The following is a 14,559-nucleotide window of genomic DNA, read 5'->3' as shown; positions in this document are numbered from 1 at the left end:
TGACTAAAGTTTGATTTTTCTTTTTACTTTTGTATTGGAATTATTGAGGTGATATTGATTAATAAAAACAAATAGGTTTCAAGTGTTCAAGTCAATAATATGTCCTTTGTATACTACATTGTGTGTTCACCACCCAAGTTAAATTTCCTTCTGTCCCCAAATATTTGACCTCCTTTACTCTTATATACTTTCCCCATCCCTCCTTTCCCCCCTTCCATCTGGTAACCACGAATCCACTGTCTGTGTCCCTGAGTCTATGTTTGTTTTAAGTATGGCTTTTCTTAATATTTTTATATTATTTTTTCTGCACCTGGATAAAAAGTATACTTAAAAATCCTTATATTTTCAGAGGCTTTTGTTAAATATGTTAACAAAGATCTATTCTGATAATAAATGTAGGAATGTCTTAAGCAACTAAGTGACTTTACAATCTAGAGAGACTTTTACAGTTGATCCTAGGTGATAACATTTTATCATTAAATATGAAGCTCTTTACAAACAGGGTTGTCAATACACATTTTTCAGAAACTACTATAAAAAATCAACACTCTACTTCATCTTTTACCTTATATGCATTTTACATATTTCTTATGGCTGAAAGACAACAACTATAACAAAATTTGCTTTTACATATTTTGTAACATCTACATGAAAAGAAGTAACTTTACTATTCCTGATTTATGTCCTGTTATGAACATGAAAGTAACATAACTATGCCAATCAATAAATAAATGCTCTTGCCAGTGTTCCCTCCACTTCTTGTCCTTCAAAGCCTAATCTGGACAGACACATATCCACTAACCTCTATATCAAATGGAAGGCAGGATCGTGTAGTGGAAAGAACACTGGACTGAGAGTCAGGAGGCCTTTGTTCTAGTTCCAGCTCTGTCAACTACTAGCTGTGGCCCTGGGCAAGTCACTTAACCATTCTGGGTCTCAGTTTCCTCATCTGTAAAATGAGGGGATTAGATTAGAAAATCCCTAAAGCTGTTCCCACAACTATCTGAGATTGTAGATTAACCAAACGATGCTACATAGCAAACATCATTAATTCTTCTTTCTTCTCCAACAGGAATAAGTCCCTTTGTGGATGGAAATGCAGTTTTCACTTGCACTGGAAACTGTACTCTAGAGCAGTGCTTCTCAAACCTTAACGTGCATGCGGAATCATCCAGGGATCTTGTTAAAATGACAATAATGAATCCATGGGTCTGGAGTGGTATCTGAGACTATGCATTTCTAACAAGCGTCCCAGTGATAATGGTGATGGTCAATGAACCACACTTCGAGTAACAAGCTCTAGAATAGGTTCCCAGGGTATAGAAACTGCAATTCCACTACGCAGCTACACTCTTCAGTTCTCTGTAGTGAATTTATTCTTTGATAATTAAACATTGTTTCTGCTGTCAAGCAAATTATTAAAAGATATCTTGAATTATCCTGCATAAAATTATTCCTAAATTACACAGATTTTAGAAATTATTGAGTAGTAAAAGCCAGCTTTCAATTATGAATGAATACTTCTCAATGATGTACCATTGTAAAACTATTCATGAGCCAAATTTTAAAGAAGAAAAATATCCTTTCCTTCATCTCCAAGTATATTTCTGGGTCTTCACAGCTCAAGAGTACACAGATAAACTAGAAGGGCCTTGGAAGAAAGTCTAGGTGAGTCTGGATGAATCACTTCATGATTCCTTGAAGTGGTCAAAACCCCAAACTTGAGTTTTCTGCTCATGCTTTCATACCACTTGTTATATTGTACCCCAAATCCATACAGTGGGTAAAGACAGTACAATAAATTACCACATATTTTAAGCCCCCTTTGTTTAGTTGGCATCCTAAAGGATGGTTACACACAACAAAAAAAGAATAAAGGAGATACTCTTTCATTTTCTTATATGACATAAATTAGGGACTGGTCTCGTTACATAACTTTTTTTTTGGAAAAGGAAAATTAAGGCTTTCAATCAACCATAATTATTACGAAAAAGGAGGAAGATACTGATCAGCTTTTATTAAAGGAACAGATGTTTCATGTGCTTCTCTTCCCACTGACCCCCTTTTATCTTCTTCCCATTTTTAATACAGGCATCATAAATTTCATAATCAAAAGAACCTCTAAATTCATACTTAAATATTAAGGGTATCCTAATTTTTGAACTGTCATTGTTTGTAGATAAAATTATAGCATTAATAGCATTTAACAAGACTATCAGAATTATCTGATGTAATAAAGCAATTTTGTCCATATTATTAAAAAAACTAAATTAAAATTTTTAAAAACTATAAAATGTTAAACCAATTCACTTATAAAGAAAGAAAAACAGGGAAAGTGGAGGTTGTAGCAAATTAATATTCCACTATATTTCTCTGGCAACTCTAAATGCAAGATTATTAACAAAAATTCTTCCGGAGTAGTAAAAACTACCTGGGTTTGGAGGGAAAAAAAGAAAAATTCAAATAAACATGGCTACTATAGAGAAACAAACTGTAGCGCACGCACAATTTTATAAAATACCTGAGAGCCAATAGCTGGAAAAGTAACTCCTTGTTCCTTAAGATTTTTAATCATTGCTGATATTAGACTAAGCTGTGGATCATTCTTAAATTCATCCGTCCATTCAACCATAAGAGCCTTTAATTTTTCACACACTTTAGGATGACCCTAAAAGTAGAGAGAAAAATTAATTAAAAAGTACTAATTTCCTGGCTAATGATGTAACATATCTTAAATATAAAAATTATAGTGTTGTATGTCTCTTTTTACTTACTATGGTGACAATGATTAACAAATGTGCATCTCTTTTTGAATTACAAATTTTCCCCAGCAATAGACAATCCACAAGAAAATATACTTGTCTATCAGAAATAAACTAATTTTCACACTATAAAAAAAAAAAAAGATACCACCATACATACCTCGTATCAAATTAAAACAGATTAAATATGTAATAACTTATTTTTGGAGGTCAGAAAGAATTTGTTGCAGAGTATTTTACAATTAAGCAAGCTTTATACATCAGGAAGACAAAGAAAAGTAGTAAGTTTTGTTTTTTTTGCAGACCAATAAAAAATAAGCTGGAAACAGAATAAATGGCGTAGTTCCTTTATTTCTAATTCCTGACTTTTAATGTGCATGACTGGTGTTTTTCCCAAGTTGCTTTATTTGAGGCCGGTTTGAAGTCCACTGCATGTTAATATCCCTGGAAACTTTATCCTTCAAAATAACATCTCCCCATGAGTATAAAACCAGAATGTTCATTGTAAAACATTTGGAAAATAGGAGAAGTACTTTCTCCTATACGTAGCTGTTTGCTTTCCAAAATAGTTATCCATGCTACTGAGTACACCTTTGAGTACATCTTCAATTAAATTATAGAAAACATTATAATAGAATCTCTTCGTAAACAGTGGTACATTTTTATAATATTCAGGAGATTAAAAGAATGGTTATTAATTAGTAGAAAATACTTATAACTGAATAAAGCAGAATGTGAGAAAATGTGCATATTACTTAGTAACAAATTTTTAAGTCCTGAATTGCAGAATTTGAATTCTTTATTCTACGTTCAGTTATTCTACGTTCGGTAGATAGTATAGTATTAAAATCCTGTGACAGTCAGGTAGTGGCCTTATTCATGTCAAGACAAACTCAACAGTGCCATGTTTTTGGCAGTATTTCTGAATACTTCTACACTCAGAAAATATCTCTGTGGATACAAAAATGGTCACAAAAAATGTCTTAAGATGGTATTACTTAATCAGAGAAATACACATATTTACTTATCAGATGAAAGGAGTGATATAGAAGTTAAATTCACTCTAATTTGGCTTGGAAAAACATACTCCTTAAGTTATATAAATCTGTAGTCTCTTTGGCGACACATAACACTTACTTACATATTGGATAAATATAGTCCAGAAAGAGTTTTCTTAAGAAAAAGCACAGACTTTTTGTGATTTAAAATGTGAAGGACTAAACAATAAAATATATGAAGAAAGAAAATTGTCTTAGTTCATTTCTGGAAATAATGTTCCTTACCTTGTTTAATACGTTGCTTACTTCACTAGCAAAATCTCTTGAACATACTTCCAAATGAAAAATTTTGCCACAGTTTGAAACACATGCTCCTAGAAGCTAAAAGTATAAAATCAGAAATTAAAAGGGCTCAATTTCAGCAGGTAGTTTTGAGGTAGAACTTAAAACAAAATCACTCACAGTCAGAGCCTGCATAGCAACATGAGGATCTTTATGGTTCACCCTCCTCATAATAGAACGAAGACAATCTTTAGGTCTAAAAAATGAGATATGTAACAATCAGTTAGTAGTACATTCAATTTCCGCCCCCCTGATAGGCAATAAACTATTATACAAAGGGGAGAAGAGGGTAGAGAAAATAAGTTTAATTTTTATTAGTGATACAGCTGAAAACATGTATACTAACATGTTCCTTTAAATGTTTCAAACAAAATTAACAGGTTCTCTTCCTTAACAATCATAGATTGACTAGGCACTTCTGGCTAACATTGGGTGAAAGTTTCGAAAATAAAATGGTAGGCCGAGACTTCCACTGCAGTCACGACAGAATACCTGACACCAGACTTGCACCTCTGCTATAAACGATTACAAAACTGGGAAAATATATTTAAATAGATATTGAGGTACATGTTTAGGACACAAGACCCTAGGCAATGCTGAATAATGATCTCTAAGAAGGAATACAAATTGTATAAGCCAGACATCTGCCTCAACCTTCTACCTGGATGTACTTTCCAGATATCAGTACAGGCTTTCTGCCTAAAGGCATTTTCCAGATCTCAGTGCAGAGGTGATCCCAAGAAGAAAACTGTTATCTCACTGAGTTGAGGGAACAGAAATTAGAACTCAGAAAGGTTGAGGGAGCTAGAATTTGCAGGACAAAGTAGAAGAAGCTATATGAAGAAAGTTCTAGGTACTTGCACAGGGAGCCACTTGGGTCTGCTGTGGAAAAAGCCAAGCATGCAGTTACAAACTTCAAAAGGCTCAGCAAAAAGTGACTGAGAGCTATATGTGGAAGAGCCAGACACTAAAGGACAAATGTTATATGATTCCATTTAAATGAAGTACATAAAACAGGCAAAATACAGAGAGACAGAAAGCAGAATAAATATCACCAGTGGCAAGGAGGAGCGAGGAATGGAGAGTTCTTATTAATGCATAGAGTTTCTGTCTGGGATGATGAAAAGTTTTGAAAATGGATAGTGGTGATAGTTGCACAATATGGGAAATGTACTGAATGCCACTGAATTATACACTTAAAAATGGTTAAAACAGTAAATTTTATGTTACTTATATTTACAACGTGGATAAACCATGAAAACACACTAAGTTAAAGAAGCTGGTCACAAAAACCTCATATTGTATGATTCTATCTATATGAAATGTCTAGAATAGGTTAAATCCATATTGATAGAAAGTAAATTAGTAACTTCTGGGGTTGAGAAGAGGTGAGAATGGGAGAAACTGCTAATGGATACATGGTTTCTTTTTGGGGTGATGAATATTCTAGAATTTGACAGTGATGACAGTTGTACAAACATCTGAATATACTAAAAATCAACAAACTGCATACTTTAAAACAGTAAATTTTGTGATATGAGAAATAAATATGTAAACATAAATACACACACACACACAATATTTTCAAGTGATTTGAACTCCAATGATCCCTGGAAAAATTGGCCAGTAAGAATAATTTCCCTGAGAAATTTCTTTAAGAATTGAAAAAACAATTACCAAGCACTTAATAAAGAAGGAAAAAAATCTTTCTTAACAGGGAATAAAAACTAAGATTTCAACTTCTAAGGATGTTTTATTGCCTATTGGGAAGTTCTGACTTAAAGAGCAAGGGGAAAAGAGGAAAATAATAAACAAAAGAAGTAATGTTTATTGAATACCTTGTATATGTCAAGCACTCAACTCTTAACGATTCTAAAGCTCATTATTGATTTTGTATGATATTAAAAGTACTGACAGCAGCATTATTAGACTGAAGAAATAATACACTATAAAATTATTTAGATTTTGTCTTTTTCACAGTTGGACTTATTTTAGGAGCCAGAATCTGTGACCCCATGTTAATTTTTGCAGTTGTGAAAACCATGCTGATGTAAAAAATAAAAAAATTATCATTTCAAAGCACTAGTGAAAGCCATATTAAAAAAAATGTCTGAATATTAAAATTAAAATCATTAAAATTTAACTATCCAATGATGATTTAATCAGTGAATATTTTAGAAAATAATCCTCTACCCTTTCTTTACTATCAAATTTTTAAATAAAATTTCTAGTGTATTGGTTGTAAACCAGTTTTTTTTTAAGTAAAAAGTCTAAACTTGTGGTTTTGGAAAGGGGACAGGGAAATGGGCTGTGAAATGGAACTTTTACTTTTTACTTCATTCATGTCTATAATTGCAACAGCCAATTTTTAAAAGCAAGGCAAAGATATCTCTGGCACCAAAACAAAGTTGGCTATTGCACCAAAAAGGATAGAGCTGCAAACCCAATCAGAATGCTTATAGATGCTGAAAAACACTGTATGTATGCCAATACAGTAGTATCTTTTTAAATATAAGCTAAAAAACACTTCAGAATTGTGTATAAAACTGGCACTATTCAACAATAGAAGTAACCCACAAAAATCTAGTATTAACTATCTCATTCTGCTATGCACAATTTTTTTTCAATTCAGTTTTTCAGTATTTCCACAATAAGAAAAAAAACACAAAAATGAAAGTGAATATGTATTTTTATGATTCTTACAAAAATTACAAATAAAATACTGCTTTTATAAAGGTTTAAGAGTTAGAAGTGAACACAAAATAGGTATACTACAGCTATTATCTTCTTAATGACCAAAAAAAGTTGACCAGAAACAGTAGCATTTAGCATCTGTATCATTTAGCATCTATCCAAGTACCCTTCTGAGAGTGTAAGGGTGTGCCAACTGGACATAGTACAGGAAAAGCAGACATAAACTGAAATTGTCCAAGGCAAAGTACAGTCACTCCAGCCAAAACTATGTTCATCCACAAAAATCATCATTTTATGCATAAACCCGGGTCATTCATTTAGTTCATAAAAGGGTGAAAAAGGGGCAGTGGAGAAGTACTTTCATGTAGTTGTGGCTTCTAATGCCTTTTTCTCAAATTGTAGATGAGACAGGAAACAGACTTTTCAGGAATGTACATAGCTGCTCTGGCATATGTCAGCTCTGATGAAAGTCAATAATCAAAGTCTGTTTCAGGTATTCACTATTTACCAGTTATTACTCCATTCCACCTCAACAAACTGTACGGTCAGCTTCAAAGAAAATAGAACTTTAATAAGAGAGAGCCCTTCTCTTATTAGATCCTCTTTCCTCATACTCCCCTCCTATCAAACCACTCTTAGTCATTCAGTTTCTATATAAAGTCTTAACTACTAAATATAGGCTACCTATTGCTTGATGGTTAAGTGAAAATTAATCTTCAGACACATATATCACATAGCCATGCTACTGTGCTTTCTTTTGCAATTCAGACTCTTCCAGTCTCCCATACAAAACACGGATCTGCAAAACTTGAAGCTCTGAAGGGAAATCTGGAAAGGTAATATTCTTTAAATAAATTTTATCGTCAGTCACTCCTTTGATCTAGCAATTAAGAAAATTTCTCATTCATGCTCATTCATTTTACCGAAAAAATACCCCAAAAGCTAGATTCCTCCATATAAAGCGCTGTATGTTTGTATCACTGCTAAAGGAAATCCTTATGATTAATCCAATTCAGTCAGGCCTAACAGGATGAACCACATCCATACAAATTACAATGACACCATGAAAAAATATTCAACAGGCAGCAAATAACTCTGTTGATAACACTTTCATTAACTGATGTTTAAGCCATCATCTTCACTTCGGCTTTTATGAATTTTAATAAAATAAGTGTTATCAAGTCATGTACATAAAACACAACCATGAAAGATCATGATGAAAACTCTGTATGACTACCAAATCAGTTAAGACTTCCTATGTTAGCTGTTCCTATTTCTAAATATGTACAAATGGGTAGCTCTCTCTCAACAGAGTAATTTTTTTCTATGTAAAAAATCATAAATAAAAGTTAGGTAAAAATAAAGAAAGAAAGAACTCTTACATCACATTTTGCCATTTGTGTTCTTAAGGGCTGTGTATCTCAAGTATCAAAACTGGAATTTAGTATTTTGTTACCTAGTTTAAAGTTCTAATTCAACCTTCATAGAAATTAATGGGTCTCTGTGGCAAATTGTTTATTTTTTTAAATCACAATAACAACTCCCTTCCCACACATTCTGTGATGTGACCTTGCCACATTCCATTAAGAGGTAATATCTAGTAACTCTCCCATTGAATCTGGGTTGAACTCAGTGACCTGTTTGACTAGTAGAATATCGTAAAGTGATGTTCTGAAACTTACAGTTATTAGAAGCCATGTAGAATATACGCAGTTCTCTTAGAATATTTGCTCTTCGGATGCTCCATCCACCTCTCTATGAGAAACTTAAGCCACGTGCAGAGGCCTCAGTAAGCATTTCAAATTGATAGCCCCGGCTGAGGTTCGACCTGATGACCAGCCATCAATTACCAGCCACACTGAGCATCCATTCCTGTCAGGCATTCAGATGACTCCAGCCCCAGCCACTATCTGACTGCAACTTCATAAGAGACCCAAAGAATCATGAAGATAATAACTAGAGCACATACTTTGCCATCTCTCAAATATACTCAATACAGGTAATTTTTCCTCAAGTATTAAAACATTACTTTGAGCACCAGTTGAAAAAGTTGGATTGCATATAGAGCCATATTGATTAAAATATGCATACTCTGAGCAAGAATCACACTCAGTGCAGTGAGAAATGAGAACTGTAGTTGTGAGATAGTACATATAAGCTCACCAAATGGGCAAGTTTTTAGGAAAAATAAAATTTAAGGGAGCTGCAAAAGAATACAGTTAAATTCAGTAAGTTAAACATGTATATGATGCAGCTCAAATCTATTGCTAGAGGATCAAAAAAAAAGTAAAACTAATTTTACATTCCTACAATTCTCTTTCAAAAAATAATGAAATTTCAAATCTCTTTGAATAACCCAAAGTAAATTTCCAGAAATGTCACATTTATGTCTACCTATTTATAGCTATGTTGTACATTTATGACAGACAAATAGCTCAACATTAGACTACAGCAACCAGTTAGTGAGATTACATGAAAATGTCTTTCCATTATTATACAAGGAGAAAGCCAAAATATTTAATGATTTTGTTGAATAAGAAGTCAAGATTTGTGATATCTTATACTTTATAAAACTTCTTAACCCATTTCCCATTTAAAAAAAAAAGTGCAGCTCACTGCCAAAATTAATTTAGTTTTACATAAACACGCTCTTTGAGGCTGGAGTAAATCTGACTGGTTTTCAATGTGAAAATAAATATAAAAACTGTTCTTGGAGTTATTTCTAAACAGAACTTGTCTCTAATCTTAATGTAACAGAAATATACACATATATCGTTTTCATCAAATGAATCTTCAGCTAACAACTGTTCAAGAATGATGTTAACATCACGCATAGAAATGCCACATTTGCTAGTATTTGACATTTTCAGCGATTAATTACTGAAATACCACTACTAAAAACAGAATGCTATAAGTAGAATGATGTCATTTGTTTCCAATATACTACAGCAATGCGAAAATAATAATAAAAGCACAATATTTCATGGCAAACTCTGGGGATAAGGTTTGGACTTATCTTGGAGTAACACTGCAGCCGCAAGTGCCACTGGCGAGTATTAGCAAGGGAAAAGGGAAGTGGGTTAAAAAATCTTATTTCAAATGTCTCATCTCTACATCTTATTTGAAAAGTACTTTTGTATCACAAAAATAATAGGTTAAGCTGTGACAAGAAGATTGCCTTATAGTCTTAAGGAAATTATTACCACTGGGGAAAAAAAACAGTAAATTTGAGTCATAATTATTATGTCTATTACTAAATCAATTAATTTTAAATCCATCGACTTTTCAAAATGAGGGTTCCACCTCTTCATTATTTCCTTCATGGGGCCTTAAGGAAGACTAATAGGACACTTTCCTTAAAGTATTACAAATATAAAAGTAAAACAGTAACTATATATATACATATACACACATATACATGTTAAGAGTAATAATACTATTAATCTCAGTTAATGTGCTTGCATAGTACATCACCTATGAAGCAGAACTGGAAAAGTACAAAACTACTAGTAGTATGTTTCTAAGTAGTAGCACACCTGGTTGTTCAGGGCAGAAAAATTATTTGTAGAGTCAGTAGTAACCCTGTGTCATTGTGACAACCAAAACCATCCATAACAGAGCAATACCACCCGGGCCAAGAACCACTGCTAGACAAAAGCAGCACTGTGATAAAACAGAAAAAGATTAGTAGCTTGACAGGCCTCATCTGTAATTCTAATGCTTTCTTATCAGTATGTTATTACAATACAAGAATCGTGCCATGGACTTAAGATACACTCAGCAATGTCAGTTCTAGAGAGCACACATATGTCTTACTCTTCTATCAAGTTACAACTTTAGCTTTCAAAGCTATTTTAGAGTGATTCAAACTTTACATTTTCATCTGACATGCTATAAAAAGTGCTTTACTACAATAACCATTCAAGGATATATGTATATCTGTACTGCGGAGGGAGGGTATATGAGTATGCATAGCTTTTACAGGTCTTAGTATATAGTACCTAGCAGGCACACACTAAATGATATGAGAATTCAAATCTCTGCTGAATGAAGAAAATATACACATATGTGTGTGTATGTGTGTTCTTTTTAAGTCAACAAAAAATATAAATCCTCCTTGAATACTGAGGGGAGTCTAATTTAGAGGAAGCCTTCTCAATGTATAAAGGCATTACACTAACTATAAGAAAACTCATAAAACTGAAAGAAATCAGAACTGGAATGAATAAAAAATGTATATTCAATGGCACATTCAAAATGCATATTTGATTTGCAGTACATATTACATAAAACATAGTGTATACAACACAAGGGGAAGAAGGAAAGAGTACAAATATCAAATTCTCAATTTTGAGCTTGTTAAGTAGGTATTTCTCATGAGATGACTGATGGAATATGAATATAGTAAACAAATAATGTTATTTGGCTATTTAAAGAAAAAGTTCATGATTCCAAAGGACTTCATCAGAAAATGAGGTAAACTAAATTTCTATATACTAAATATTGAGGATTAATTAAAGAGTTTATAAAAATCACCACATCAGTATGATATTTTGAATTTCCTAGACTATTTAACACTGAGGCATATTTCAGTAAAATGAAACACAATGCAATATAATGTATGAGAAAGAGAACAATCACTAAAATCTTCGATATAAAATCTCTATGTCTTTCTTCATGATTTTAACTTTCACATAACTGTACATATAGGTAATTAAGGACAAAGCACAAAGAAGTGAGAAAAAACATAAAACTGAAAGTAAAAATCCTGACTTCAATTTTGCCTCTGCTACTACTTCTGTACAAGACAAATTACAATCTCATAAGTTTCCTCGTGCATGAAACAATCTCTACAGTCATTAGAATTCTGTAGGTCTCATTCTATAAAATATATGGTATTTTAAAAATCACACAGTAAGATACAAAAGTAAAATCACTGTCTGGGGCAAGTAAAGATGGAAAAATCAAATCTAATCGGATTCCACACCCTACTGTCTAGTGAGGGATGTGGCTCCTGCTACTATCCCCACCTTCTCCTAAATTGTTATCTCAATTTCCCCCATACAATGGATCATTCTCTTCAGCATACACAGATGTTATAATATAGTCTACTTTTGAAAAAAGAAAATTCCCATCAAACAGCCAATAAAAGACTCCACATAAACAGGCAAAAAGGACAAAATACCTTATAAGAAACTTTACAAAAATGTACAAGACAGAGAAAAACTTTAAAACCCTAATAAAGGATATAAGTAGAAGATATAATATGTTTTTGGAGACAAAAATCAGTATCATAAAGAAATTTTATTAATTTAACACTAAGCCGACTGAAAAAGAAACAGTTTTGATTTTAAACCAGTCAAATAAATCCGAAAGTTTATCTGGGGACATTAGGGAGGCACAAGAATTATCTAGAAAAAATCTGGTGGGAAAATACAATGAGGAAAACTAGCCCTGCCAAATATTAAAATGTAGTATAAGGCTTTAATAATTAAAACTGTATGGTAGCAGCACATAAATAGATACATACAGGACAAAAGAGAAAGCTCAAAAAATAGATCCAAATACATATGGGAATGTAAAATATAAAAGCAGTATTTCAAATAGGAAAGTAAAAAGATGGACTATTCATAAAATGACATTAGAATTTGGGAGTAGTCAAAAAGAAAAAAATAAAGTTAAAACTATACCCCATACTACATAACAGGATAAATTCCAAATATATCAAAGACTTAAATGTAAAATTAAAACCACAGGTACAGACTCAAGGACAGTTTGGTGGTTTCTTACAAAGCTAAACATAGTCTTGCCATATGATCCAGCAACCACGCTCCCAGTTATTTACCCAATTGAGTTGAACACTATGTATGCGCACGCGCGCACACACACATGCACTGCACATAAATGTATTTATGTGCAGCTTTATTTTCAATCATCAAAAACTGGAAGCAATTGAGACCTTCAATAGATAAATAGATAAACTACGGTATATCCATAAGATAGAATATTATTCAGAAATAAAAAGAAATGAACTATTGAGCCATAAAAAAAGACATAGATGAAGCTTAAATGCACTTTGCTAAGTAAAAGAAGCACTCCTAATTATAAGACATTTTGAAAAAGGCAAAAAAAAAATAAAAAATAAAAAATAAAAAAAATTAGTGGTTGAGGTTCACATGAATAGGTAGAGCACAGAACACTTTTAGGATGGTGAAACTATTCTGTGATATTTTAATGATATACGTCATTATGGATTTGTGAAAAGTCATAAAACTTTATAACAGAGTGAGCCTTAATGTAAACCATGAATTTTAGTTAATAATAATGTGTCAATATTGATTCATTACTTATAACATGTATCACACTAATACAAGATGTTAATAATATGGGAAACTATATGCAAGGGGTGGGATAGGTATATGGAATTCTTTGTAGTATCTTCAACTTTTCTGGAAATCTAAAATTCTATTTAAAAACAAAGCCTGTTAATTATAAAAGAAAAAATGAAACCATAAAGAAAATGTGAGATAATTCCACTAAAACCTTAGAAAAGTCCTGTGTAACTCAAAATTCTAAAAAACATAAGACTGATAAATTCGACTATATGAAAACCAAAAACTTCTAAAGAGAAAACAAAGTCAAAAGACTAATGGAAATATATACATGTATGTCTATGGCCATGCGACTGTGAACAAGCCCAATCCTGTCTGATCTCTGAAGCTAAGCAGGGTCGGGCCTGGTTAGTACTTGTATGGGAGACCACCTAAGAAGACCAAGTGGGGTAGGTGTAAAAAATAAAAAAATAAGGGATTTTAAGCTGACAAAGTCCTTGCAATCTGTGAGGTCAACCAAGGGTTGCCTTACCTAAAAAAAAAAAGAAAGAAAGAAAGAAAAAATAAATGTATATTTATATATATACATATACACACACACACAAAATATGTAATTTACATTACAGATATGTTCCTAATAGATCAAGGACTTGTAGAAATGAAAGAATATGTACAGATAGTTCACAGAAAAGTAAATACAATCAGCTTTTAAACACAGAAAAAGATATTCTATCCAACAAAGGAAAAAAGTGAGCTTTTGACTAGATGTGAGACTATCTCACTTCAAGCCTCTTCACCTTTATGGACAGGGGTCAAAAAGAGAACTCTAACCACTCCTTCCCAGGCCACCAAGGTTCCGTCTACAGAGGTTAAGAGGCAGTCTTGGGCACCCAACTTTCTCTACTACTCAGTCATTGGGAACCTGAGAACATATGCCTGTTATTCTTGTTTATACCAGTCCCCTACAAGAAGTTCCAGACTAGATTTTCTATCATTAAATAGCTTTGCATATCCATTACTCCCCAACTTCAGAAACCTTTCTGTTGTATCCCCTAGAACTCAGAGCATACTATCAACAAAAGCCCCTATCCTCGGTCCTTATGCTGTACAGAAACCTGACTTTCCACACAGGATACTACTGCAGCCATCTCAAGTGGTAGCTTTCTGTCTTCCAATAGCTCTTGTGCCTACTAAACAAGGTATGGGTACTCTTTGCTCCTTTGGTACTTTCAATCATTCTCCCTCCATCTTTCCTAAAACAGTCCAGTTCTGATCATGTCAAACTACCTACTTGTTACAGTTTATTTAAAAAACCTCAACAGCCCCCTCATCTCCCAATAATTTTAACTCCTGGCTCACTGCCACTCTTTCCAAAATTACTCGTCTTAATTCTTAGAGATGTTAATAACAATGTAAGTGATACTTCCCCTA

At 32.9% G+C, this 14,559-nt stretch overlaps 1 protein-coding gene across 1 annotated transcript in view; it reads right to left on the bottom strand.

Annotated features, from left to right (window-relative positions):
- STAM (signal transducing adaptor molecule) overlaps positions 1-14,559 on the bottom strand; it is a 54,305-nt gene that overhangs the window by 18,048 nt on the left and 21,698 nt on the right. Inside the window, exons 3-5 of the mRNA XM_039877497.1 lie at positions 4,223-4,298; positions 4,046-4,141; positions 2,522-2,668 (exon numbers count right to left, since the gene is read on the bottom strand). Of these exons, the coding sequence (XP_039733431.1) occupies positions 2,522-2,668; positions 4,046-4,141; positions 4,223-4,298 (319 nt within the window). The remainder of the gene's footprint in view (positions 1-2,521; positions 2,669-4,045; positions 4,142-4,222; positions 4,299-14,559) is intronic.

This window comes from Pteropus medius, unplaced genomic scaffold (assembly GCF_902729225.1).
Source record: "Pteropus medius unplaced genomic scaffold, Ma_sr-lr_union100, whole genome shotgun sequence".
In the NCBI taxonomy this organism is placed as follows: Eukaryota; Metazoa; Chordata; class Mammalia; order Chiroptera; family Pteropodidae; genus Pteropus; species Pteropus medius.
This window is presented reverse-complemented; position numbering and strand designations above follow the sequence as displayed.